At 58.6% G+C, this 24,696-nt stretch overlaps 1 protein-coding gene across 9 annotated transcripts; it reads right to left on the minus strand.

The window, feature by feature from the left end:
• Positions 1–40: 40 nt before the first annotated feature.
• Positions 41–24,368, minus strand: LOC128764531 (echinoderm microtubule-associated protein-like 6). 9 transcript variants are annotated; one of them, XM_053874319.1, is made up of 45 exons: positions 22,914–24,368; positions 18,123–18,282; positions 17,589–17,687; positions 17,437–17,505; positions 17,133–17,318; positions 16,922–17,057; positions 15,759–15,832; positions 15,549–15,676; positions 15,344–15,481; positions 15,128–15,269; positions 14,921–15,035; positions 14,398–14,607; positions 14,167–14,334; positions 13,990–14,096; positions 13,220–13,338; positions 12,722–12,908; positions 11,881–11,986; positions 11,717–11,810; positions 11,499–11,599; positions 11,234–11,436; positions 11,068–11,179; positions 10,861–10,988; positions 10,594–10,735; positions 10,379–10,531; positions 9,767–9,898; positions 9,553–9,641; positions 9,297–9,473; positions 8,974–9,208; positions 8,741–8,867; positions 7,073–7,151; positions 6,869–6,998; positions 6,609–6,707; positions 6,081–6,101; positions 5,655–5,828; positions 5,326–5,534; positions 5,086–5,243; positions 4,545–4,659; positions 4,300–4,488; positions 4,032–4,204; positions 3,848–3,911; positions 3,749–3,781; positions 3,216–3,319; positions 2,999–3,152; positions 2,827–2,927; positions 41–2,172 (listed from the first exon to the last, which is right to left on the minus strand). In XM_053874319.1, exons 1-45 carry the CDS (start codon positions 23,108–23,110, stop codon positions 2,148–2,150), a joined length of 5,862 nt encoding a protein of 1,953 aa, XP_053730294.1. In that variant the 5' UTR covers positions 23,111–24,368; the 3' UTR covers positions 41–2,147. The 9 variants fall into 9 exon arrangements, 5 of the variants coding, with proteins under 5 accessions (XP_053730294.1, XP_053730292.1, XP_053730293.1 ...); XM_053874317.1 differs by having other exon boundaries at positions 3,749–3,911; XM_053874318.1 differs by lacking the exon at positions 6,081–6,101 and having other exon boundaries at positions 3,749–3,911.
• Between the last annotated feature and the right edge of the window lie 328 nt (positions 24,369–24,696).

The following is a 24,696-nucleotide window of genomic DNA, read 5'->3' on the forward strand; positions in this document are numbered from 1 at the left end:
CCGCCTCATCCCGGTGACGTCACTGCATCCTGGTGGTGAATGGCAACACACGAGCTGCTGTGGCGTGCGTGCGTGCGTCACCTGGCGGGGACCGATTCTTGGAAATGATCCTGAGAACGTTCCACTCGAAGCGCGGGATATCAACCCGCACCGTTAACACGTGACCGCCGTCCTGCGGACGTGATGGGGACAGTCATGTTGACAGTCAGCGGTGCGACTCTTCGGAACCGAACCCAGAGCTGGCTCTGGCTCTGGACACGTCGGGATCCGCAGGCAGAAATATCACTGTCACCAGAAACCGCGTCAGTCACCGCGGCAAAGGAAAAGAGAAGCGTTTGTCAGTGACGTCTTACCGTGGAGACGGCGCGCGCGCGTCACGCTCGTCCAGTCGTGATGGGATGGAAGGTCGTGTGTTGACCTTCAGAGGTGTCGCTCTGGGGCTTGTTGGAGTCACCGGATCAAAGACAAATCTGAGGAGCTAACGCCTCTCATGTCTTCATTTTGGGGCCTGTGTATCTTTCTATCTTGGGACACTCGCTCCATTTCCATGCACCTGTCATAACCGGTCTTTGCTGCAGTTCCTTTCTTCAGCATCGCTGCCGAGGGTTGTGAGCAGATGTTTGTGTGACCCTCGCTATGGTCAACCAGTCTGGTGTTGGTCCTCTAAACACAAGACACCCAGGGCCACAGAGGTCAGGTGAGGGTGCAGGCCGGGGCGGGGCGGCAACTGGAGCACCGTCTGGAGCCAGGCTCTTCTGCGGGAGAAGATGTGAGCCGCTGGGACCCCGCCATGCTCACTAGCGCCACCTGCTGTCCAAGCTGACAAACCCCAATCACGCCTTGAACCTGCGCCAGCCTCATTTAATCTGATTGTTGTGGACACACACACACACACAGGAGGAAGTCGGTATAAAAAGAGCAACCATCGATTCGCAGCATGACATTTTTGCCCCACAAACACATTTGGGTTGAAAAATAAACTCATGCACCAGTTGACATTGCCATGTGCAGTCTGACCCAACTCAAGGAAGGAGCTGGGCCCGCGGGAGGCGCCTCCTGGACCGGCCGCTCCTGGGCCTCGTGTGGCCGCGCCCTGGCAACGTTTCACACAACACATACCACTAACATCACAGGCATCTTCATGATGCCCTACTTCTTTTTTTACCCTAGAAACATCAAGGTTTAAATAGTTTGGACATTACTTCTTCATATACATCAGGCCGAGAGGAAAGGTGACGGCTTGGAAACCTCTGTCTCAGGAGCCGGCCGCAGACAGGAGGAGCGCAGTCATCTGGAGTGGCACCGGCAGGTGGAGGCCGACTCCTCCATGTTCCTCTGCTCCTCTCCAAGTCCTCAGACAGCTGGCTCCGCCCCCACAGTCACCAGTCAGAGTCCAGCCGCAGCTTTTCTTGAACTGCATCAACTCTCTCCAACACCTGCTCCTGGCTCTGTCTCCAGCCTTGTGGCTCAGCTCCAATTCTGTGCCAGTGGACAGGTTCCCACGTGGGAACTGTAGGGTGGGGTGATGCCCCCGCAGCAGGTGCTGATGACCCTGGGAACTCCTGGACCTTGGGTTGGTCTTCCATACAGAGACACAGGCCTCACGACAGCGAGCACACACACGTGTGACCTGCCTCTGGAATGTTCACCGCGCGGTGGGTCCTCGAGGAACCACAACAACTTGGCGTGAGTGAGTGAGTGAGAGAGTGAGTGAGAGAGAGTGAGGAGTGGGACATTCTCAGTGTAGCACCAGACAGAAGAAACACACGCTCAGGTAGAAAGATCCAGGAAGGCACTTAGGTGAGACAATGTTCTGCCACGGAAGTAAAGGCTCTGTGTTTCAGGCGCCGCACTCCTCAGCTCTAGTCGGCCTCACGACTCGTAAGACTTGTGGCAAGTGTTCAAGTGTGTCCCGAACATTGGACTCCCAGCTCCTCCACTCCTCACCCAAACCCACACGTGGCTGCAAGATGAAGCTGTAAACACAAACCGCCCTCCCAGGATCCTCGTGAGTCCAGGAGTGGAGGGCAGCGCGGAGGTGTTCCATCCTGGCTCTGACTCCCTCTGGATCCACTTGTGGTGTTGGTGGTGGTGGTGTTGTTGTTGTTGTTGTTGTTGTTGTTGGTAAGGTGCTTTGTGGCAAAGCGTTACTGGCACTTCCACACAAATACACTGCAACACAAACAACACAGGTTTGGAAACTCACAGTGAGTCAGGTGGGAGAGAGTCATGGCTTCATACCAGGAACAGTTGACCAGCACAAGGTCACAGTTCCACAGGAGTCTCTGACTGATGTCACTCACGAGTCCCACATGAGTCTCTGACTGATGTTACAAGTCCCACAGGAGTGAGTCATAGTACAACTGATGTCACTCATGGGTCCCACAGGAGCGAGTCATAGTACAACTGATGTCACTCACGAGTCCCACATGAGTCTCTGACTGATGTTACAAGTCCCACAGGAGCGAGTCATAGTACAACTGATGTCACTCACGAGTCCCACATGAGTCTCTGACTGATGTTACTCACAAGTCCCACAGGAGCGAGTCATAGTACAACTGATGTCACTCATGAGTCCCACAGGAGGGAGTCATAGTCCAACTGATGTCACCCACGAGTCCTACAACAGTTGAGTTGACATTGGACTGGACTAGAGGAGGTGGGCGTCACTCGTCCCACAGTGGGGAGAGTGACGGGGCGGCAGCGGCAGCAGCAGCAGCAGCAACAGCAGCAAACATGGCCGAGGTGAAGGACCAGACACCAAGCAAGACAAGCTGCTCGTGGCAGACGAGGCGTCCCTCAGGACGGCGAGGGCGGGAGGTTTACCTGCAGTCGTCCGCTCCTGTGCTGATCACGTACTTGTCGTCATGTGAGAAGCGGACGTTGGTCACGTGAGCCGAGTGGCCGAGGTAGCGCTTGTGTTTGGCCTGCGGACGCACGCGGCGAGTCACAACACTGCTGTGTCACAACAGCGCCACCCTCTCCTGCTCAGACTCACAAACTTGTCGGGGCAGGGGAAGTCGAAGAGCTTGACCAGGCCGAAGTCGTCCCCGGTGACGATGTTGAGGCCCGTGTGCGACACGCACGCCGCGTTGACGTCGGCCTTCTCGGCGTTCCGCGGCCAGACGCCTAGAACCTCGTCGCCCATCACACTGAGGAGACAGCGGGTGCTGGGGTCAGAGGTTCTGCTCCACTGGGAGTGTCTGCAGTGTCACCTGGTCCAAGTCGCCCACGTGATCCTGTCCATCAGCACCTGGTCGCTCACCAGCTTTCCTGAAGGAATCTCAAACACCTGTCGAGTGTAAGCTCCCGAGGACACCTGCGCGCGCACACACACACACACACACACACACACACACACACACACACACCTGTTCACCCAGCTGCAGACCCCACTGACCTCAGTCCCGCAGCTGTCACAACACTCAACAGAAGTGGGATCTGAGGCGGAGTCAAAGCTGAAGCTGAGCTTCCTCTCCGATGAGAGGACTTGCTCCTAACCACAGAGGTGGCCATGCCACACAGAGGACCGGCTGCCTTCACCTGGGAAGGCCGCACGACTGCAGTACCGCCTCCACAGGTGAAGGCCGCACGACTGCAGTACCGCCTCCACAGGTGAAGGCCGCACGACTGCAGTACCGCCTCCACAGGTGAAGGCCGCACGACTGCAGTACCGCCTCCACAGGTGAAGGCCGCACGACTGCAGTACCGCCTCCACAGGTGAAGGCGAGGCCAGTGGAGCTCCCACCTGAATGTAGCAGCCGTCTGCAGAGAAGTCCAGCTGCAGGATCAGAGCAGGGATGTCACAGCAGTAAATCAGCCGGCTCAGACTTGGACCTGCGCTCACGTCATAAATGTCCACCATGTTCTCCAAGGACCCGACAGCCAGGAGCCGGCGGTCTGGACTGAACCTGGAGAGAGACGCGCGTGCGCACGCACAGCACCACGGGTTAGGGTCAGGAGCCATCTCAGGAGTCCCACACACGTCCCCAGCGAGTCCGGCGGGAGGATCCACCCGGGGCGCTCCTCACCTGATGTCCTGGACGGCGGCGCTCCTGTCGCGCTTCTTGGCCCACACCTTCAGCGAGCTGGCCAGCAGGAGGAGGAACTCCCCGTTCTTCATCCCGACCGCCAGCATCTCCCCGTCGGCGCTGTAGCTCACACACCGCGCCGCTGTGCCGACACACACTTTGTTCAGCAGTTTCTGCAAAGATGGAAGACCACGTCTGTGAAGCCAGAGCTCGGAGATGGATGACTGATGCCGAGTGCTGAGAGCACGTGCTCCATGAAGAAGATCACCTTGTCGTTCAGGTCCCACACCCTGATGGTGGCGTCGTCGCTGGCAGTGATGCAAAGCTCTTTCAAGGGGTGAGCGGTCAGACCCCAGATGCCTCCCAGAGCGTGACTGTCCAGCAGCAGGTTGGACGCCGCGTTCTTCTCGCCGACCTCCATGATCTCGCCATCTTTGGTTCCCACCAGGATCTTACCCTGGAGCAGAGCAGCCCATGAAGGGAGAGGCCACTGGAAGTACGGCGCGTCCTCACCTTCCCTCTGCAGACCGAGCGCACACACTCCACCGTCCGTCCAGTCTCCAGCTGAAAAGCACGGCACCGCTTCATCTCCTGATCCCACAGTTTCACGGCACCTCCTTCCTTGGTTCTGAGACACAACAAGAGGCACCACAGGAACCACTTCAGCTTTATCACCTTCAACACAGCGTTGCTCCTGCTCAAGTCAAGAGTCCCACAGGAGCCACTCATGAGTCCCACAGAGGCTCTCATGAGTCCCACAGGAGCCACTCGAGTCCCACAGGAGCCACTCATGAGTCCCACAGGAGGCTCTCATGAGTCCCACAGAGGCTCTCATGAGTCCCACAGGAGCCACTCATGAGTCCCACGGGAGCCACTCATGAGTCCCACAGGAGCCACTCATGAGTCCCACAGGAGCCACTCATGAGTCCCACAGGAGCCACTCATGAGTCCCACAGGAGCCACTCATGAGTCCCACAGGAGCCTCTCATGAGTCCCACAGAGGCTCTCATGAGTCCCACAGGAGCCACTCATGAGTCCCACTGCGGACACTCACGGTCTCTCTTTGCCCCCCGTCACGATGAGCCCGTCCCTCAGGGTGGTGTACATGGTGAAGACCGGCCCAGTGTGAGCTTTGGCCACCACTCTCTGCAGGTAATGGTCCCGCCACACGTACACGTCCCCGTTGATGGCGCCGGTGAAGGTCAAGTTATTCTGTCGGGGGGTAGGGGGGAGCGAGTGACATGAGGCATGAGCCAAACTGAGCACGAGGCGGGATCCACGAAGCAGGACTCACGGCTCCGAAGGCCACCGACAGCATGGTCTGCATCCGCCCATCCTCCACCTTCCCCACCACTCCTTTCTTGTACATCAGAGCACCGCCGGCCAGCGTCCAGAACTTCACGTGTTTGATTCCCACCGACACGAACTGAGAGTCCGAGTCGGGACGGAATTCCACCACAAATATCCGGTCGGGATGGCCGGCCTTACTGCAGACCCTGGAGCCTGGAAGAGGTGAGGAAGAGGAGTCGGATGAGGAGCCAGGCTGCGTCCGCTGCCAGGAAGCCAGGGGAGCATTTGATGTGTCCAGGTTTGGGCTAACGGGAATGAAAGCCAGTCTCTCACCCTCCTGCCAGCGCCACACGCTGATGGTGTGTTCAGGCTCCACCCCCACAGACAGCAGCAGCTTCCCGGTGGCGCTGAAGTTGACGTAGCCCACCCCCTTGGTGTGCGGGCAGCGCAGGATGGACAGGGTGTGTTTGCTCATGGCGTCCCAGACGTGGATGGAGGGCGTGTTGCCTGCGGGACACGGGACAGCCGACGTCAGAGCCTCCTCGCAGGAGAAGGAGGGAGACGTTCACATGAAGGAGGGAAGGAGACGAGCAGAGAGACGCCAGCAGGCCTCAGTGGTCAGAGGGGTGGGGGGTCAGAGGTCAGCAGCACGAGTCAAGGCTCAGCAGCCACGACACGGATCACAGAGGAATCACAGTGAAATGAGGGGGGTGTGGGGGGTCTCAGGGTGCCTGCCCTGGTGGGCGGGCGCGTGTTTACCTGCAGTTTCACCGACGTCACCTGCGGTGTGTGACAGCGACGCACACAACACGGCAGCCACACAAACAAAAACAACATAAAGAGATGAAAATCTGCGGTGAGTTCAGCCGAGCGCAGCAGGTGTTCAAGACAAAGTTCAACAGTGAAGACATTCCTCCATCCGTCTGAGCCCCAGTGTGAGGCAGGACAGTGGCTGAAACAGTGCAGCAGATTGGTTGGATGCATTTCCCACAACCTTTCCTGAGCTTCGGTTCAGCTGCTCTCTGAGTGGGTCAGTCATCTTTCTGTGACCCACCAGGACGTCAGCAGCTGCTGACCTGAGCTCAGCTCAGTCCGGCCGAGTCAGTCGCCCACCCGCCCGCCCCGTGTTTAATGAAAGCTGAGCTCAGTGTTAGCGTGGGGTCAGAGGTCAGCAGGCAGCTTAGACAGAAGCAGAGAAGCCGCTCGAGGAAAAAAAGACTCAGTCAGCCATGCACCGAAGAGAACATGGTTCCAAGGAACCTCTCTCTCGCTCCCTCGCAGAATTACCGATCTGCCCGGTGGCAATGACGTTCTTGTACTTGGGATGTTGGTTGACCGTCAGACTCAGGATGTCGTCAGTGTGTTCCAGGTAGAAGCTCTGAGTTCCTGCAGACCAAGGAGACAGTGGACTGACAACAACAACAACAACAAACCCAGGAGAAAGCTCGGGCAGAACCTGACTCAGAACCCAGCGGACCTCAGTCTTCCACAGGGACCTGGGCCACGTGTCCAGGTGACCTGCAGCCGGGCCGGAGCTGGACACTTACCGGAGCTGAGGCTGTGGACGATGGCAGTGGAGGCAGTGTGGTAGACGATCTCTGCACCGTCATTGAGGTAGTGAAGGTTGTTTCGACAGTCGTGGCCCCTGAATCCAAAGACGTGGTCCAAGACCAGCTCCTGAGCACAGACGGGGAGAGAGGGAGGTGAGGAGGCAGCCAGTGAGGCGGGGGGCGGTGAAGAAGTGGCCCAACCTCCACTAATCTCTTCTTCTTGGTGACGTTGTTCTTCTGCAGCTTCTCGGGCTGCGGCGCCGCTCGACTCACCGGAGGTCTAAACCAACAGACAGACAGCTGGAGCTTTAGCCGGCAGGAGAGTGAGACACTTCTCATTCACACATGCCCACCACTTTAGATTTAACCTCATCATGAAGGGTCCGGAATGAAACACAAGCCGAGACCTCTAGTCTGATTTTAATGGACTTCTCCCAGCGAACCGGGTTCTTCTTCTGCTCCGCCGTTTTGTTTAATTCCTGCTGAAAACTGCATCGTCTACGTCACATTGTTGCCAAAAGGTGCGGCCGGGTCGGGAACGGCTTCCACTCTCCTCTGACCTGTGACCCATGACTCGTGTCCCAAATGTTTCCCACTGAAAATGAATGGGAGGAGAATCAGACCACGATCTCGACGGCCTGCGGCTCCTCCATATTTTCAGGTAGAGACTCCACTCAAAGCTTCCCACACAGCTGCACTGCTCCTCTGTGAAGCAGGTGTCAAACCTCTGTCAGTGTCCACACTGTTCTGCGTCACATCAGCCTCAAACAAGTGGCCCAGCCGTGATTCGTCCCCTGAGAGTGGGAGGAGCCAGAAGACCAGTCCAACTTTGGTGTCTCTTCACGCGCTGTGACAGACCTTGTCCAGGCCGCCAGACACACTCGTCCTCTCTCCCACGATGTGCTCAGGAAAGGTGGTGGCCCCACCGACCCCCACACAAATTCAGTGTCATGTTGCATTCACACCACTCTTGTCCAGCTCCTTTCTGATCACACCGCATGGCTGAGAAGTACATCCAGCGTGGGATGCTGAACGCCACACGCTGGTGTTGGAAGTCAGGTACTCACTTGACGAGGCCCTGCCTCCAGGGGCAAGCAAGGTAGGAACAAGACAGACATTAAGTTTGGGATGGTTGAGCGGAAGCAGGAGCGGCAAACATCCACAGGAGAGCCAGAACTGGTGAAGGGCTCGGCCAGGAGCTCTCACTCTGGACCCACAGGAACATCGATTGCACGGCTGTGGCACATCTGGTTCAGTCTTCCTCTCAATGCTCAAACATGTCCACATCACAGTCACCAACACTGCTGCCCACACGGAGGACCTGTGGGTCTGTAGGTGTCCAACACTGGTCCTTTCATGTTGTAACTGCAGCTAAACTCCACTTTCTACTTGGAAGCAATAAACTCTGTTTTCCTCAGGCACTTACTGCAAAGACCTTCGATAGCTCAAGAGTCAAACTTGAAGGTTAAACTCAGCAGTTGAGCAGACTGGAGCTATGAAACTGAAGTTCATAAAAGTTGCATATTGAAGAATCAGAAGCAGTGAAAGCCCACACGAGCATGGATCACAGGAGCGAGACAGCTGCCACACCGTGACACAAGCAGGTGGCCTGCGTGCGTGCGTGCGTGTTTAGCCTTTCCATCCTTGTGAGGAGCCCTTTTGGGGAAGACGCCCTCTGCTGGGGCTCTTTCGCTGGACCCCACAAGGTTCAGCCTCAGTGCGAGGGTGAAGACTCCCAAATAACTGGGTTCCAGTTTGGTTCAGAGCCCTGTGTTTTGGATGGTTAGGTTGAGGTTGAGAGGCTGGGGCACCGATGGAGGCCATGCGAGGTCCTCACAAGGACAGAGAAGCGTGCGTGTAGGGGCGTACCTCTCCTCCGCCGACATCTCCTTCAGTTGCTGGTGAGGCTTGGTCCCACACATCTCTCTGATGCTGAGCGCGTACATCTTGGTGATGTAATCCACCACCTTCTCTCGGGCCACGTCACTGTCGTACCCTGCAGGACACACACACGCATGACCACACTCCTGCTGCGGTGAGAACTGGACCGGGCCCGTGACGTGGGGAAGGGAAGCAGACTCGGACATGTCAGCAACACACACCTCCGTCCTCCTCCACGTCATCGTCCGACTCCTCGCTGTCCACCGGGGGGCGGCTGTCATGGAAGGGCGGGGCCTCGCCCTCTCCGGCGAAGGCCGCCCCTCGCTCTCGGGCCCAGATCATCAGCGCCGTGTCGGCCCCGCCCACCGTCAGGAGCGCCGAGTCGTCGTGAGCCCAGCGCACGCTGGTCACCTGAGCGCTGTGGCCCACGTAGCGCTTGAAGCGAGCGTACTGACCCTGAGAGGAAGGAGCAGAAAGAAGTCCAGCGCTGGTTAGGAAGCTCCACCCTCGGCAGGTGAGCCACCACCTGGGCCTCAACACTCACCCTGACCGGGTAGCTGAAGAGCTTGAGGAAGCCAAAGTCGTCCCCGGTGGCCAGCAGCGTGCGGTCTCTGGTGAGGCAGGTGGCGTTGACCTCGGTGATGTCACTGTGGGTGGGCCAGATGCCTTCACAGCTGGGACCAAGAACACAGGTCCAGCTGGACCAGTCCAGCCGCTCCAGCTGAACACCAGAGGGAGAGACGCAGTCAAGCCACCCCGCGCTTCTGTCACGCTCGAGACCGCAACCTGGAGCCTCTCACCTCCGAGTTCTTGATGACCTGTCGTTTACCTCGCGGAGCTTCAAAGAACAGCTGCTCCTTGGCTCCAGTGTTGACCTGCAGCAGTTTACCTGTTCACCACGGTGGCGAGGGGTCAGATTGTGAGGGCGGAGTCAGCACACAGCGCAGTGATTCAGAGTGGGCGGGACCGAAGAAGAAGGCAGGAGCCACCGTGGAGTGTGACGCCACCACTCACCTCTGGAGTCCCAGTCGATGTGTGTGACGTAGCTGGACGGTCCTTTGCAGATGCCCACTCTCTTACTGGTCAGCACGTTGTACAAGTCCACAAAGCTGTCGTGAGAGGCCACGGCCAGGTACTTCCCCGTGTCTGCAGGTGAGAGGAGGAGCAGCTGAGGTGTGAGGACGCAGCAGAAGACTGGAAACATTCCAACATGCGACAAGCGTGTGAAAGCAGGGGCAGGGCCTTGTGAGGACCCTCTTGGAGCACTGAGATGAGGAACTCGGAAGCGCATCACAGCAGCAGCTGGTCACCGAGGTCTCAGCGAGTCAGGTCGGAAGCCCAAACGTTCACCAGACTCCTCCGTGACGGCTGCTCTCCTGAAGACACTCAGGACCAGCACGGTGCTCCAGTCGCTGCACAGGCCCGGTTCTAACTTCCTGGCAGACATGGCTCTCACATCAGCGTGATGCTCCTCTGTGAGGTGCACCGTCCCCTCTGCTGCCCCACCACATGACCCATGTGAGCCAGGCTTCCTCAACAGGCCTGGAGGTCATCTGACGGTCAAACATCTCAACAGTTTTGGTCCCATCACAGGAGTGGAGCAAGAGGAGTGACGGGGCGCGGCACCTGGGGTGAAGCGGAGGTCAGAGATGGCGTCGCGGCGGTGGTGGAAGCTCAGCAGATCCTCCAGCGTGTCAGCGTTCACCACCAAGACGCCGCCGTCGCTCAGACCCACGGCCAGAGCGTTTCCGTCCGGGGAGAAGGCACAGCAGCGGCCCCCTGCAACACACCACAGCGGCCGGTCCTGAGGCGCTCACACGCGGGGGCCGGGCGGCTCTGACCTCTCTTCAGCTTGCGCACGGCCACCATGCGGTGGTTGGCAGAGGTTTCCCACAGACGCAGGGTTTTGTCATCGCTGACCGTGGCACAGATGGGGAGCAGGGGGTGAGCAGCCAGACCCCAGACCTCGCCCTCCATGTGACCCTGGACACACACACACAGATGCCTGTCACACTGCAGGGGAAGGAGGATCGTGTGTGTGTGTGTGTGTGTGTGTGAGAGAGAGAGAGGACGGCTCTCCTCGCCATGGCAACAGCGGCTACACGCACCTGCACCAGCAGGGTCATGGGTCCAGTCTTGTCCATCTCCAGAACTTCGCCGTTTTTGGTTCCCACCAGGATGTGACCGTGCCCCAGAGTGATGGCCCTGATGGAGGGGTTGTCCTCGAGCAAGAGACCTGCGGGTGGAGACACCAGCGGGCTTCAGCTGGAGAGAGCACGATGACGGAGCAGAGCCTCAGAGAGGGCGGCGGCTACCTTTAGAAGCCGGCGACAGCACGGCTCTCTTTATGGCGTAGCTCTTCAGGCAGCGCTCGAACATGTCGTCCCACAGCTCCACGATCCCGTCCTTGCCACCCGTCACAAAACCCTGGAATGAAGGGGGATTGGTGAGGAGGACCGGCCCCACCTCCTCCACACCCACCTTGTCCAGGGAGAACATGGCGAACACAGGTCCGTCGTGAGCTTTGACGGTCTTCAGCAGCAGAGGCTCCTTCCAGATGTAGACGTCTCCGTTGGCCGCGCCAGAGAACACCAGCGCCTCACTGCGGCCATAGCACACCGACATCATGGTCTCAGGTCGCCCCAGGCTCCGGAAGACGCCGCGCCTGAAGGTCAGACCGCCACCTGGTGGACAGAGGGCTCAGCGGCGCTCTGTGCAGCTCCGCACCATCGGTGTCGAGACTGACCTGCGTGCTGCCAGAACTTGATGTGTTTGATGCCCACCGTCACCAGTTTGTCCATCAGCATTGGGTTACACTTGACCACAAAGATCTTCTCCTTGTGAGCCCTGACGACACAAAGACACATCAGCTGACACGCCTGATCTTCAAGGCTGATGTGGAGGAACAGGGAGAGGACGGATGAGGAGGTGGTGCGGCAGGAGCCCAAGAGCGGCCGACGGTACCTGGCGGTGGCCAGTTTCTCTCCTCTCTTCCAGTCCCACACCACGATGGAGTGCCAGTCGTCCACTCCCACCGACACCAGGCTTTTCCCGTCGGCTGAGCAACACATCGGCGCAGGGTTGAGAAACGGAGAGCATGCCAGGGAGCGTCAGTGAAGTGCGAGTACCAGAAAAGTCCAGAGCGTTGACCCCCCTCTGGTGGAAGCCTCTCAGCAGGGACAGACACTTGAGGGTCTGGACGTCCCACACGTGGATGGCCGGGTCCCTCCCCACCTAGCGTTTGTTTGGAGACATGAAACGCTGAGTCCAGATGACAACGCACAGCTGAGACCAAACAAACGCCACAGGCCAGACGTGCAACGAATTAGGCTCCTCCCACAAACGCAGCCTTTCATGATGACGGCTCTCAGTGCCCTGAAAACCCTCGCGCAGTTTTAGATCCAACTTCTCCTGCATCCTGTTGTCCCACAGAGCAGGGGTTCTTAACTGTTCTCATCTCGGGGCCCACCCTTCCAGGACAAATGGGACCGGAACCCATTCAAGTAATGCACGTAATATATAATACACCACGTGATCATCGCAAAGATATTCATCAAATGTACGAGAGAAAAAACGGAGAAAATTGATAGCTGTACGTCAGGAATGAAATTCTAAAATAAAACAAAATAGAAATAAAATAAAACACTGTTAAAATGTCATACGATAAAATGATAGATTTTATTTTCAAAATAAACTCTAAAGAAGACATAAGTAAAGTGCCACTAAACTATTCAAACTCATTTTCAAAACTGCTTTTGCTCTTGTGGAGGTATCAACACTTTCTTTTTTTCTTTTCAAAACTTTTCCATACTTGGTAACTCCCACAAATTGACAGCTCTAAGTCAATATAATGACACACTGGCGGCAGGGGTCTGATCAAAGCCGCGAGTGTCAGCTGACCCCAGAACTCGGTGCTCTCATCACATGATCGGGCAACAGCATGTGGTGTGTGTGTGTGTGTGAAGGCACCTGTCCCGTGGCGGCAAAGTCCTTGAGCGGGTGGATGCTGAGGCTCAGGATGTCGTCGTCGTGGCCCAGGTAGAAGCGCTGAGTGTGCAGCTGTCGGTTGTAGACCACGCCCACCGCCGCCACGTGGTACAACACCTCCCCTCCTTGAGTGTAGAAGAGGTTGTTTCGGCAGTCGTAGCCACGGTACCTGAACACAAGTCACCAGCGGCTCAGAAGGTTCACGGTAGAAAGCTGTTGTGCCTGAACTCGTCACACTCCGCCCACTGAACAAGGAGCGATCTGGGACACTGGATGAGGCACTCAGACCTTTGTTCCAGAACTGAAACCCTCTGACCCTGAGTGACCTCCACCAGAGCGCCGAGTCAGCAGCGGGGGGTTGTTCCTCGGGCAGCTTCACACACTGATGGGTTTTCCTCCTCTAAACTGAAGCGTGAGCATCTACTTCAGCCGGACCACAGAAAGTCCATCTGCTCCTGACCTCCAGAGAGTGAACCGTACCCGTGCACAAACTGCAGGCGCAGGCCCTGGTCGGGGCCCCTCTGTCTCTTCAGGGAGCCCACTTGCTGCTTCTTCTCCCTGCTTTGCTGACGCAGCTGAGGCAGATCCTCCTTGTAGACCTGTGGGGACCAGATGAGAGCCGTGAACCAAAGCAGGTGCTGCCAGACTGCGCGTGCGTGCTCTCCTCATCTGAAGTCACACAGTCATGTCCATACAGTCACCGTCCATAATCAGCGGCTCTCGCCGAGCAGCGATTTCCAGACGGCAGGAGGCAGAGTCCTGGGGCTCGCGAGCGCTGACTCGGCCAGGCTCCGACAGAAGACCCCGGCCCGGTTTCATCAGGCCTCAGACCAGCGTCTGCTCCACTTCGCTGCTGGATGTGAAGCGCTAAACTGAAAGCTCCTCCTCAGAGGGGCCCCTGCTGAGCTGGACCAGTCTAACATCCGCCTCAGCTCCAGGTCAGCAGCCCCACCATCTACTGCAGGGGCTCTGGACCAGGACTGGCTCCAAGCTGGCCCCCGGGCCCTGAGTCCAGCCCGCCATTCTCTCGGAGTGGAGTGGGGCGGGGCGGGGCGGGGCGGGGCCAGGCAGTCCCATGTGCGGAGGAGCCCCATGAGAGCGTGCAGCCTGACAGACACTGGTCTGAGTCAGTGCGAGTGACAGTCGAGGAGACGAGAGCCGGGCTGCAGCTGCCGCACCAGATAAGACATACTCTAGTGTCTCCATGGCAACAGCAGAGCCCTGGGAGACGATGAAACCTGGGGTCCCACCTGTCGGTCGTAGCTGATCTGAGTCTCCTGCTCGATGTCGGAGTCCAGTTCTGGCACGTCGGACACGTCGCTGTCCGACTCCTCGCTGTTGGAGTCTCCGTGGCTGTCTTCAGGGGCACAGAGGAAGACGGTCAGCGTGACGGACGCCTGGGAGCGAGCCGTCATGATGACGCTCACCGAGGACGGCGACGTCCAGCCCGCCGTTCATGACTGCCTCCGGCTGGAACCTCCACTGAAACAAGGCGTGGTCGGCGCCGCCCGTGCTCAGGACCCACTGCAGGTCATGTGACCAGCGAACATTGGTGACGTGAGCCGAGTGGCCGATGTACTTCTTGAATTTGGCTCCTTGGAGGAAGACGCGGAGAGAGTTAGTCACGCGGAGGAGGAGCACGGCGCGGAGGGCCAGACCTTTCCTGAGGCAGGGGAAGCGGAAGAGCTTCACCAGGCCGCAGTCGTCTCCGGTCACCACAACAGCGGCCGAGTGGTTGGCGTCCACCGCGTTGATCTCCGTTAGGTTGGAGTACTTCTGCCAAATACCGCTGACCTCTGGCCCCAGGACTCCGCTCCAGGAAGCCCAGCGCTGACCCTTGACCTCCTCCTTCCCGACCAGCTTGCCCACTGAGCAGCAGAGGAGCGAGAGATCAGCCACAGATCTGCAGGACTCATCTGTATTCCTCAGTGCAGCATCTTCTCCTTGCTGTTTCTTTCCTGTCTGGCTCTCTGCTTCATGCACTCCTTCCACACGCTCCAACATTCTTCCAGGCATCTTCTTCTTCTCTCCCTCTCCTGCTTCCTCTGGGTTCCTTCGCTCGCTCATCTGTGCTGCTCCTCACACACCCACTCCCTCCTCCTCCTGCTCTTCCTCTCTCTCTCTCTCTCTCTCTCTTCCACCCTCCATCCTGAGCCATGAGGCTCATGAACACAGACTGACTTGGCATCCTGTAGAAGAGTCGCTCTCCAGCGCCATCGTTGGTCTGCAGGACCTTGCTGTCCAGGGTCCAGTCCATGTGAGTGATGAAGCTGCTGGACTTGCTGCACTCGCCCACCTGAGAACACAGTGCTGACCATGACTCTCCGGCACATTTCCACAAGCTTTTTCCAAGACGAAGCGTTGGCTCCACCTCCCAGTCCTCCGTACCTTCTTGTACCTCTGAGAGACGGCATAAATGTCCACCAGCCCGTCGTTGGAGCCCACGGCCAGGTAGGCTCCATCCGGCGAGAACTTCATTTCATGGATCACCTCCTTCCGGTCCTTGATGTGGACCACCTCGGTCATGTCTCTGAGCAGAGGAAGAGGACAGGCTTCAGGCTCATGCCCGAGCTCCTGGCCACGCCCACGCCGTGGGGAAGTCACCTGACTCTCAGCACGGTGAAGGAGCCGTCCTTCATGCCCAGGGCCAGCTGGGAGCCGTCCACACTGAAGGCCAGGCTGCGCACGGCCTCCTCCATGTTGCAGCGGGCGATGAGCGCGTGGTCCACCAGACTCCACAGCCTGCCAAACACCAGAGCAGGGGATGAGAGGCCGAGCCTGGGGTCAGAGGTCAGGGCGGCGTGCTGACCTGACGGAGCGGTCGTCACTGCCGGTCACAGCCAGAGGCTTTTTGGGGTGAACGTCCAGAGCCCAGAGCTCCCCCTCGCTGTGACCCTGCATGATCAGCACAGGTTTGTCTCTGTCCCGAACCATCACCTGCAGGACAGCGGAGAGAGAGAGAGGGAAGCATCTGGGCAACAGCGCGGCGTGGAGGCAGCCGGGGCTCACAAGCGCTCACCTCAAAGATCTCGCTGTCCTGAGTCCCGGCCAGGATCCGGTCGGCTCGCCAGCACACGCTGCGGATGGACAGACCTCCAGAGAAGCACAGTCATCAGGTCATTCAGAGAAGGAGAAGATCCAGCTGGCTCCACACAGGCTGGTGTGAATCAAGACCCGAGTGACTGTCATCACCATCGTGGTCATCATATCTTCTGAAATGCCACTCCCATCAGATCTGCTTGCATCTCCTGGTGAGGCAGCAGAGGAGGATCAGAACCTCCACACGCTCCTCACCAGAAGCCGAGGCTCCCATCCCATCCCACCCCACCTAACAAGACCAACAGAGCAGGGGCCAGGACAGGCCCAGTCACCACACAGTCCACGGCAGCTCCACCTGCACCGGCTTCTAAGATGCAACCAGAAAACTGCGATGACCACTGAGCCATCAGTGCTCACAGGGCCTGTGGCTGGAGACGGCAAGAAGTGCGGAGGAAGGGGGAAGAGGACGACCACAAGGTTCACGCACAGGCGCTGATGGAAGAAGAAAGGAAGGTTGCGGAGTGAGACCTTCTGCCGAAGGAGCTCCTCAACAGTGGAGAGAATGGAACAAAGCTCCATCAGAGACAGTTGAGGAACCGGTTGAAAACTCCAGCAGGAGCAGGAGTTTCTCCCAGCTAAGCGGCTCACCAGGGAGACGGCGGTGATACTTTTCGGGAGGAGCCAGCAGTGGAAAGGCCAGCACCCTCCTGAGCAGGGTCCAGTCTGCACAGACTCAAAGAGTCCCAGACAAACAGCAGCCTGGGGCAGCAGCGCCGGTCCTTGTTAGTCTCCGTCTCATCCTCAGCTTGACTGAAAACTGACCTCAGCTGAGCCGGGGGTCACCACCCGCCGCGTCTCAGGAAGACCAGGCCACAAACTGAGCAACCTTGAGCAGGATGCCTGCTGAGTGTCATACTTCTCTGCACATCTTCAGACTTGCTGCGTGGCACGCGTCACTTTTGTTTTTGTCGGTTTCTGGTCGTGGTGTGTGAGAGCAGCCTCAGTCTAACCGGTGCAATAACCACAGACCAGGACCTCATCCTAGGACCTCATCCTCGGACAGGATTCAAATGCAAACGGACGAGATGACGTCACGATGATGGCGACAGTCACAAGGTGAGATGTGCGGAGGTGAGTCGCCACCTTTGTATCCCTGCTCCGCCTCCCTCAGGTCAATCTTGGTGATGGGCTTGAAGTCGACGTCCCACAGTCGGATGCACCCGTCCCTGCCTCCGGTGGCGAAACCTTCCTCGCACGAGTACATGCTGAAGATCCCAGCCTGAGGGCGGAGCAGGCAACAGGGAGCGTCAGGGCACCGGCGGCCTGAGCAGCGGCGTCGGCGCCGGCGTCTCACCCCGTGTGCCGCCTGCACCGTCCGGACCAGGCTCAGGCCCTTCCACACGTAGATGTCTCCGTTCAGCGCTCCGGAGTAGGTGGTGTCTTCTTTGGCCGCCGCCACACACAGGATGGTCTGCAGGTCGCCCATCTTGCCGAAAATCCCACGTTTGGGAGTGAGAGCGTTTCCGCACAGGGACCAGAACTGCAGACACAGCAGGGCAGGGATCAGCCGTGGTCAGGGTTCGGCCGGGGCAGCAGCCTCGTCCTCATCTGGCTTGCCCGGTGACGGAAGTGATGATGGAAAAGATGTTCTCGGTCACCTTGATGTGCTTGACTCCACAGCTCACCAGACGGTTCTGCTGAAACGGATCCCAGCAGACATCGAAGATCTGAGAGAAGAGAGGAGGAGCAGGACGCGGGTGAGGATCCAACAGGAAGACGCCAACACACACACAGGCAGGAGCTGACTTACTCGGTCCGAGTGGCCCGTGGCTGTGGCCAGGATCTTCCCTCGCTTCCACTCCCAGATACAAACGCTGTTCTTGGCATCCAGACCCACCGAAGCCAAGCGCTGCAGCAAATGACAAGCTGCACATTCAGCAGGGCTCAGAGCCAGGTCAAGTCCCGCCCCCTCAGACGTCAGGCCAGGGAGGTCACGTGAGCATGCCGCATACGGCTTCCACGGCATCACGTCCGCCGCTCACTGACCACCCGCACCCATGCACGAGTACGTACACATTGGTTTGCTGTGTTCTCTGACTGACTCGCTGCCAGAAGCGGGAAAGTGCCGACACCACAGAATCATTGACATCAGTGATTCCATCGTGGACGCCGAGCCAGAGGCTCCTTCTGAGGTTGAGAGCGCCTCCTTCAGTGGTGGAGGTCCGCTCATGGCAGACATGAAACCAGACCTGATCACAAACACCCCTTCATCAGAGGTGGCCACACATGCTCGTTCAGGCCTCCGGGCACCAACCCTAACCAGAGCAGGACGTTTGACACTCACCTGTCCGTCTGCACTGAAGGCCAGACAGGCGATGCCATGGCTGTGCCCGTCCCGGAGCAGCGACACCGTCTGGACGCTGAAGGTGTCCCAAACACAGACGAACGGCTCCTTCCCCACCTGACCTGTGGCCACCAGGGAGCGCTCAGGATGCAAGGCCAAGCTGTGGGGTGGGGGTGGGGGGGGAGAGGGAGAGAGGGGGGGGAGAGGAGAGTGGGAGAGGAGAGTGGGAGAGGGAGAGGAGAGTGGGAGAGAGAGGGAGAGAGAGAGGGAGAGAGAGACAGAGGGGGAGAGAGAGAGAGAGAGGGAGAGAGAGAGAGAGGGGGGGAGGGAGGGAGAGAGACAGAGGGGGAGAGAGAGAGAGGGAGAGAGAGAGGGATGAGAGAGGGAGAGAGAGAGGGAGAGAGAGAGGGAGACAGAGAGAGAGAGAGGGGGAGGGAGGGAGAGAGACAGAGGGGGAGAGAGAGAGAGGGATGAGAGAGGGAGAGAGAGAGAGAGGGAGAGGGAGGGAGAGGAGAGAGGGAGAGAGAGAGAGAGAGAGAGAGAGAGGGGGAGAGGGGGAGAGAGAGGGATGAGAGAGAGAGGGAGAGAGAGAGGGAGAGAGAGAGAGAGAGGGAGAGAGAGAGAGAGAGGGAGAGAGAGAGGGATGAGAGAGAGAGAGAGAGAGAGAGGGAGAGAGAGAGAGAGAGGGAGAGAGAGAGGGAGAGAGAGAGAGAGGGAGAGAGAGAGAGGGAGGCCGTGAGGCTGCAGTTCACAGCGGAATCACTGGTCACAGATTCACTCCATCACACACGCGCCAGCGCGTTGCGTCTCCACTCAAACGATTCACCCAGTGCTTCCTCGACACAGCCGCGTCACTCGCGCAGGTGACCGCCTGTCGTCAACAAAATACGAACCTGTCTGACGTTAGCTTCATGTTTCGTAGACGTTTCACTGACATAAGATAGAAACCAAGAAGCACCTGTGACTCACAGCGACGAGACACGCCCCCCACTGATGACGGTGGCCTCTGTGAAGCGTCCGGACCGTGGATGGGATGGTCACGTGATGGCTCAGAAAACTCAATTACGGCGTTGGTCCGGGCAAGTTCGGACTTTAAACGCTGCTTGTAAACGGGTTAGTCCGACTGCGGGAGAGAAACTGGAATTTGTCTCACTGGGACTCAGACACCACCCGGATAACGTGGTTCATAGCTGGACTCAGCTAGCGCGTAGCTAGCAGGTAGCTAGCGCATAGCTAGCAGGTAGCTAGCGCGTAGCTAGCAGGTAGCTAGCACGTAGCTAGCAGGTAGCTAGCAGATAGCCCAGTAGCTCGGCTGACATCGGGCTGGGTGACGAGCGACCGGCAACAAGTGAACAAACTGCTCATCGGCGACAAGACAGTCTGACAACATTATAAAGCATCACAAACCGTAATAAAACCCACCTAAACCATGGAGTGCACCTTCCTCCGTTTGGTCCACACAACAAACCTGCGCGTCCGCTGTGCTGTCACAGGCGACGACGCAGATGTAGACGCGCGGATCCGTCCGCCGCTTCCTTCACGCAGCGCTCTCACTCGCAGGAGACGGTGTCCCCTGCACGCGCCAGTGAGCCAGAGCACGACGTGCTGCTTCAGATACTGCACCATTTCTGCACTATCAGCAAAACACAGTCGGCCAAATATCGAACTTTATTCAACTCGCAGGTTTGATTGAGAAACCCGCCGAATGAAGCAGGTGGAGCGCTCAGGTGTGTTGATCCGTCAGCTCGATCGCTGCGTGCTGAGCTCCACACTGACACGGCTCCTCGCTACCTGTCAGCTTCCGCTGCTGTCGGTGGAATCCGAAGGAGCGCGGCGTCATGGAGGTGGCGCTACAGCAGTTCGGGTCACTCTCCACTGCGTGGAAGCCGGGAGCACGTGACCACTTGGCCCGCGCTGAATTCCACGGTGTTGAATTTCCCCTCCCTGATACAAATCTGATCTCCTGCCTCGACATGGGAGCATGTCTCCTCCACCGACTCCCCTTGGCTTGGTTCCTGTTGGACATCAGACCATGGACCCGCCGGACCCTTTCCCTCCCTGGTGACACTCGTGCGCGCACACACACGCACACACAGGACATGAGAGCTTCATACACTCCATCAGCGAGCAGAGCTTCCGCAGTGTGAGCTCTGATGTTGGACTCACTTGGTCCCTTCATCCATCCAGCAGCAGATGGTCCTGGTGGTCCTGGTACTTAAGACGGTTTTTCAGCTCACAGTCACAGCTCATTAACTTGATGACCTCAGAGGCTTTGTGCATTGGTGGGACGGTGGCACGGAGGCGAGGTGTGACGCCGCTCCCAGTCAGACGGCTGACTCATCTGCTCCTGGTTACAGGCCCCGCCCCACCTGCCCAGCCGGGAGGAGCGCAGCACCTCGGGCCACTGAGAGCTGGTGTTGGCCGCTGCCTGAGATAAGAGACGCACAACTGAGGGAAGAGGCCAGAGACGGCAGCAAGCGTGAGGCTCGGTGAGGATCCTGAACCTGCTGCTGTGTCAGGACCCGGGTGGCACCTGACGCACCGGCTCTCAGACTGTGGAGCTTCCTCTGACACGCAGCTGAGCCAGGTGTGTGTGTGCGTGTGTTGAGCACCACGCCATGAAGCGCCGGCTTTTCATCGTCTCCTGTGATTGGCTGAATCCAGAAGCAGCCGCATCAGTAGACGGGCTCAAGCGGGACGCTCCCTCGGATCGGCGAGACACCTTCACTCCACTCCACCTCATCTGCAGCAGTTTCCATGGCGACCACAGGACGGCGCGGGGCGAGGAGGCAGAAGTCAAGGTCAGGACTCCACCACGCACTGCTCCATGTGGAGGCCTTCCACTCAAGGATGAGACAGATTTCATTCAGGAACCCACTGATCCATGCAGGTCCTGAAAGCTGTGGCCCAAGGTTTCACCAGCCCCGCAGCCTCACCAGCGTCGGACCAAGGTCCAGCCTGAGCAGATCTGACCTTGGCTCACAGAGAGAATCAAACCCTGAGGTGCTGTGTGGAGACAGCACCCGCTCCCAGCTCTGAGGAACCACAGGCACCAGCATCAAGAGCACGGGTTCATGAGGAGCAGGCGTCAGCGCCACGAGTGAAGCGGGGAGGGTCCATCAGCGCTCAGCACCCTGCTGAGACACCAGGCACCTTCTCAACACCTGTCTGCTCACCAGCCGCTTCCCGTCCCTCCACTGACACACTCCCTCTGACCCGTTTCCAGTCAGCTGAGTGTGGATCCCACAACCGTCTTCAGACGCACCATGATGAGAAGCAAGGCACGAGGAGGAGGCAACATGAAACACACGCTTGAAGGAGCTTTTCCTGGAGCTGGCTTTGTCTCTCAGACCGTCTCAGGAGGAAGTGAGTTTGGCTTCTGCCTCGTCACATCAAACAGATCACACACACACACACACACACACAGGCAGCTGATGAAGAGGAATGAGCTCAGTTTCCACGATAAATATTGTAGCTGTGCGGCAGCCTGAGCCTGGAGCTGACCTCCTCCTCCTGTCCCAAGTCTCCCTGCTGATGTTCCCGGGGTTTGGAGTCTGGAGGAGCCGCAGGTCGACCTTCAAGACAAAGCTCCCAGTGACCTCTGACCTCCCGGCTGAGACGGACAGGAGCGGCCGTGGGTGCCGCGCGACACGGCAGGAGACGAAGAGTGAACACCGGAGGAAGCGCGGCTGCTTCTAAAAATAGCCCTGGAGCAGGAGCGGCTCTGATGGAGGCCCGAGCGTCTCCGCGTCAGCTGCTGCCCCGCCTTCCTGACCAGCGCAGGCGTGAGCTCGTATCACCGAGTCGAGCAAGCTGTTCCAGAGGAGGAGCCAAAGGCTGGGCAGAGACCTGCCCCCGGAGCCGCACCAGACCGAAGCTTCCTCCAGATGTGCAGCCGGTCCACCTCACTGTGGCCTCCTCGGCTCTTTACTGGCCGGAGAACTGCTGCAAGCAGGAGATGACGCCGCGGCTGAAGGCACCGGGGGCTGAAGGCACCCTTTCCCCAGCCTCTCCACCTAAACGCATGGCTCACCCCACAAACTCTGGATCTGCATCCACATCTGGGAGTCGGCTTGAACAAAGTGACTGGGTTTTCGAGCCGAAGTTCGAGCGGCGCCGAACTGAACATGTAACACTGGCTAAACCAATGAACGTGCTGAGGGAAATGAACGTGACTCTCCTGGCGCCCGGAGCAGCTGAGAGCAGAAGCAGGCCCAAGTGAGAAGGTCCTTCTGGAGTCCTGGTTCAGGTGAGTCATGTGTCATGTGGGGAGAGGCTGGGGGAAGGGAGATGGTCCCCACCAGGAAGGTGTGACAAAGCTGAGTGAGCGTGTGTGCACTGAAACTCCGGTTTCCTCTCTGGTGTGGAGCGGCTGCAGCCGTGTGCCCGTCTGTCTGTTCTGACTGAATCGGGACGCAGCCGTGTCGTCTCCACCTCTGAACAGACTGTGTGGCTCGGCAGGTCAAAGACCTTTCATCTAGTTTGGCTCTCGGTTCTTCACCGGTGACGGGTGTCGTGGGTCCGGTGTTGGTCCACATGATGCCACCTCTGAGGTCAGTCCTGCTGCAGTGGTGCTCTGCCCAGGAAGTGGGCGACACGACACACACACACACATCTGTTTTGGTGTCTGCAGGTGAAAACTCTGTGATCGCGTTGAGCCCGACGGGACAGCAGGGGGCAGCACCCCGTCACCAACCCTCAAGTGACCACTGGGTCCAGACGCCAAGCACCACATGACCATCGCGCGCAGGTGAGGTCCCAGCCCCATGAGTCAGCAGCCGTCGCTCCTACCTGATGATGTCATCGTTGTGTCCCAGGTAGAACTTCTGAGTGTGGTCTCTGGTGTTGTAGACCACGCCCACTCCAGCCACGAAGTAGACCACCTCCTTCCCGGCCGTGTAGTAGAGATTGTTCCGACACTGGTGGCCCCGATAGCCGTAGACCCAGTCCAGTCTGAGGCGGCAGGGCGGGGCGCTCCGGTCCGACATGTCAGCTCATGGGATGAAGACCCGCAGGAAGAGATGATCAGAACCAGCTCCGCTCGAGTTCACGCAGGTCCAGGAGAGGCGGGCATGCTGCGCGGGAACTAGATCTTCAGCCAATATCCGCTCACACTCATCATCATCATCATCATCATCATCATCATCTCACGCTCGGTGTCCGCACCGGGAGCTGCATGGCGGCGTGAGGCCGGGCCGCCACACGGCCGCCTGAGAGAGAGGACTGACCGGCCAGAAGATTTCATTCAGATGGTGAGAAGGATCCGCCGAGCTCGAGCCTCCAGCCGCGACAAATGGCTTCGGAAAAGTTGGCCAGAAGAGTGCAGTGACAGATCTGGGAGGGAAGCCGAGGGTTCCGCTGAAGTGGGGCTTGACGCCTCCCAGAGATCCAGGTCCGAAGCGGCATGTGATGGTGGAGTCCGCGCCAGGAGAATATAATCCCCCTCACTCTAATCCCGCAGCCGCGCGCCCGCGTCTCCTCCTCAGTCCCGCTGCATGTTCACATCACCGCGGCTCATTCAGCGACCCGAGCGCGTGCGACACGCGCGGAGGACGAGGGTTCGCCACAAGGAATCGCCAGCCGGTGTCGGTTCGGAGCAGACGACGAATCCACACGGTTAATCCTCGGGATGAGCCGGACGCGACCACCGTGGAGCCGCGCGAGAGACGCGGCGGCAGGAGCCGCAGGAGGAGCCGCGGGAGCAGCGGCAGCGCATCCGCGGCCGCACCGCAGCCAGTTCGCACCGGGTCGAGTCGGACCCTCCCAGACCACCGAGTCCCTCTCGCGGAGCCTTTCTGGTTGTCGGATTGACAAGCAGAAAAATCCAGGAACCCAGCTCGGCGGAGGGCGGGTCCGGTGTGGAAGCCTTCAAAATAAAAGCCCGCGATGGAGGCCGCCGAATCCACCCGAGCCCGAGCAGCGAGTTTTCACTTTGGAGAGGTGACGGTTGGGTCTCCCGCACTGACGGGAGCGAGCGTCTGGTTCTTCCTGCTGAGGTTTTCTCAGATCTCCAACCTTTGTATTCGTGACGTCATTCGGCTACAGTTTCAGCTGCAGGAGGAGAGACGGGCGACGCTGACGGGACAGGACCACGTGACCCCTGAGGCGACGGTGTCATCTGTCATCTCTCGTGTTGCTGCCTGATCTGCCCGATCTGACCACTGCAGGAGGATCGAGGGGCGAGCTGAGCTGATCTGAACAGTCACGATTTGGTTGTCAAATGTAAGCAACAAACTGACCAGCCACGGAAGTGACTGTGATTTATTTTATTTTGAAAGTGAAAGTCTTCCCTTCCGTTCGGACAGTAGCGATTTCTGTGACTGGTGACGTCACGCGTCATTGGCGAGAAGGGCCCCGGCAGCAGAACGAAGGCGCGCAGGGGATTGTGGGAGTTGGAGTTGGGCAGTGCGTGTGGCGGAGGAGGAGAGGAGCGCGCGGGCGAGCGGAGCTGTCCACGGTGCTGAAGTCGAGCAGGAGCGTCATGACAGCGCTGCCGCCCCGCGCGAGGCTCTCCAGCTCGTCTCCATCTGACGCCGCTTCACTTCCTGTCATTCATGAGTCGGAACCACGAGCC

This window comes from Synchiropus splendidus, chromosome 9 (genome assembly GCF_027744825.2).
Source record: "Synchiropus splendidus isolate RoL2022-P1 chromosome 9, RoL_Sspl_1.0, whole genome shotgun sequence".
NCBI lineage: Eukaryota > Metazoa > Chordata > Actinopteri > Syngnathiformes > Callionymidae > Synchiropus > Synchiropus splendidus.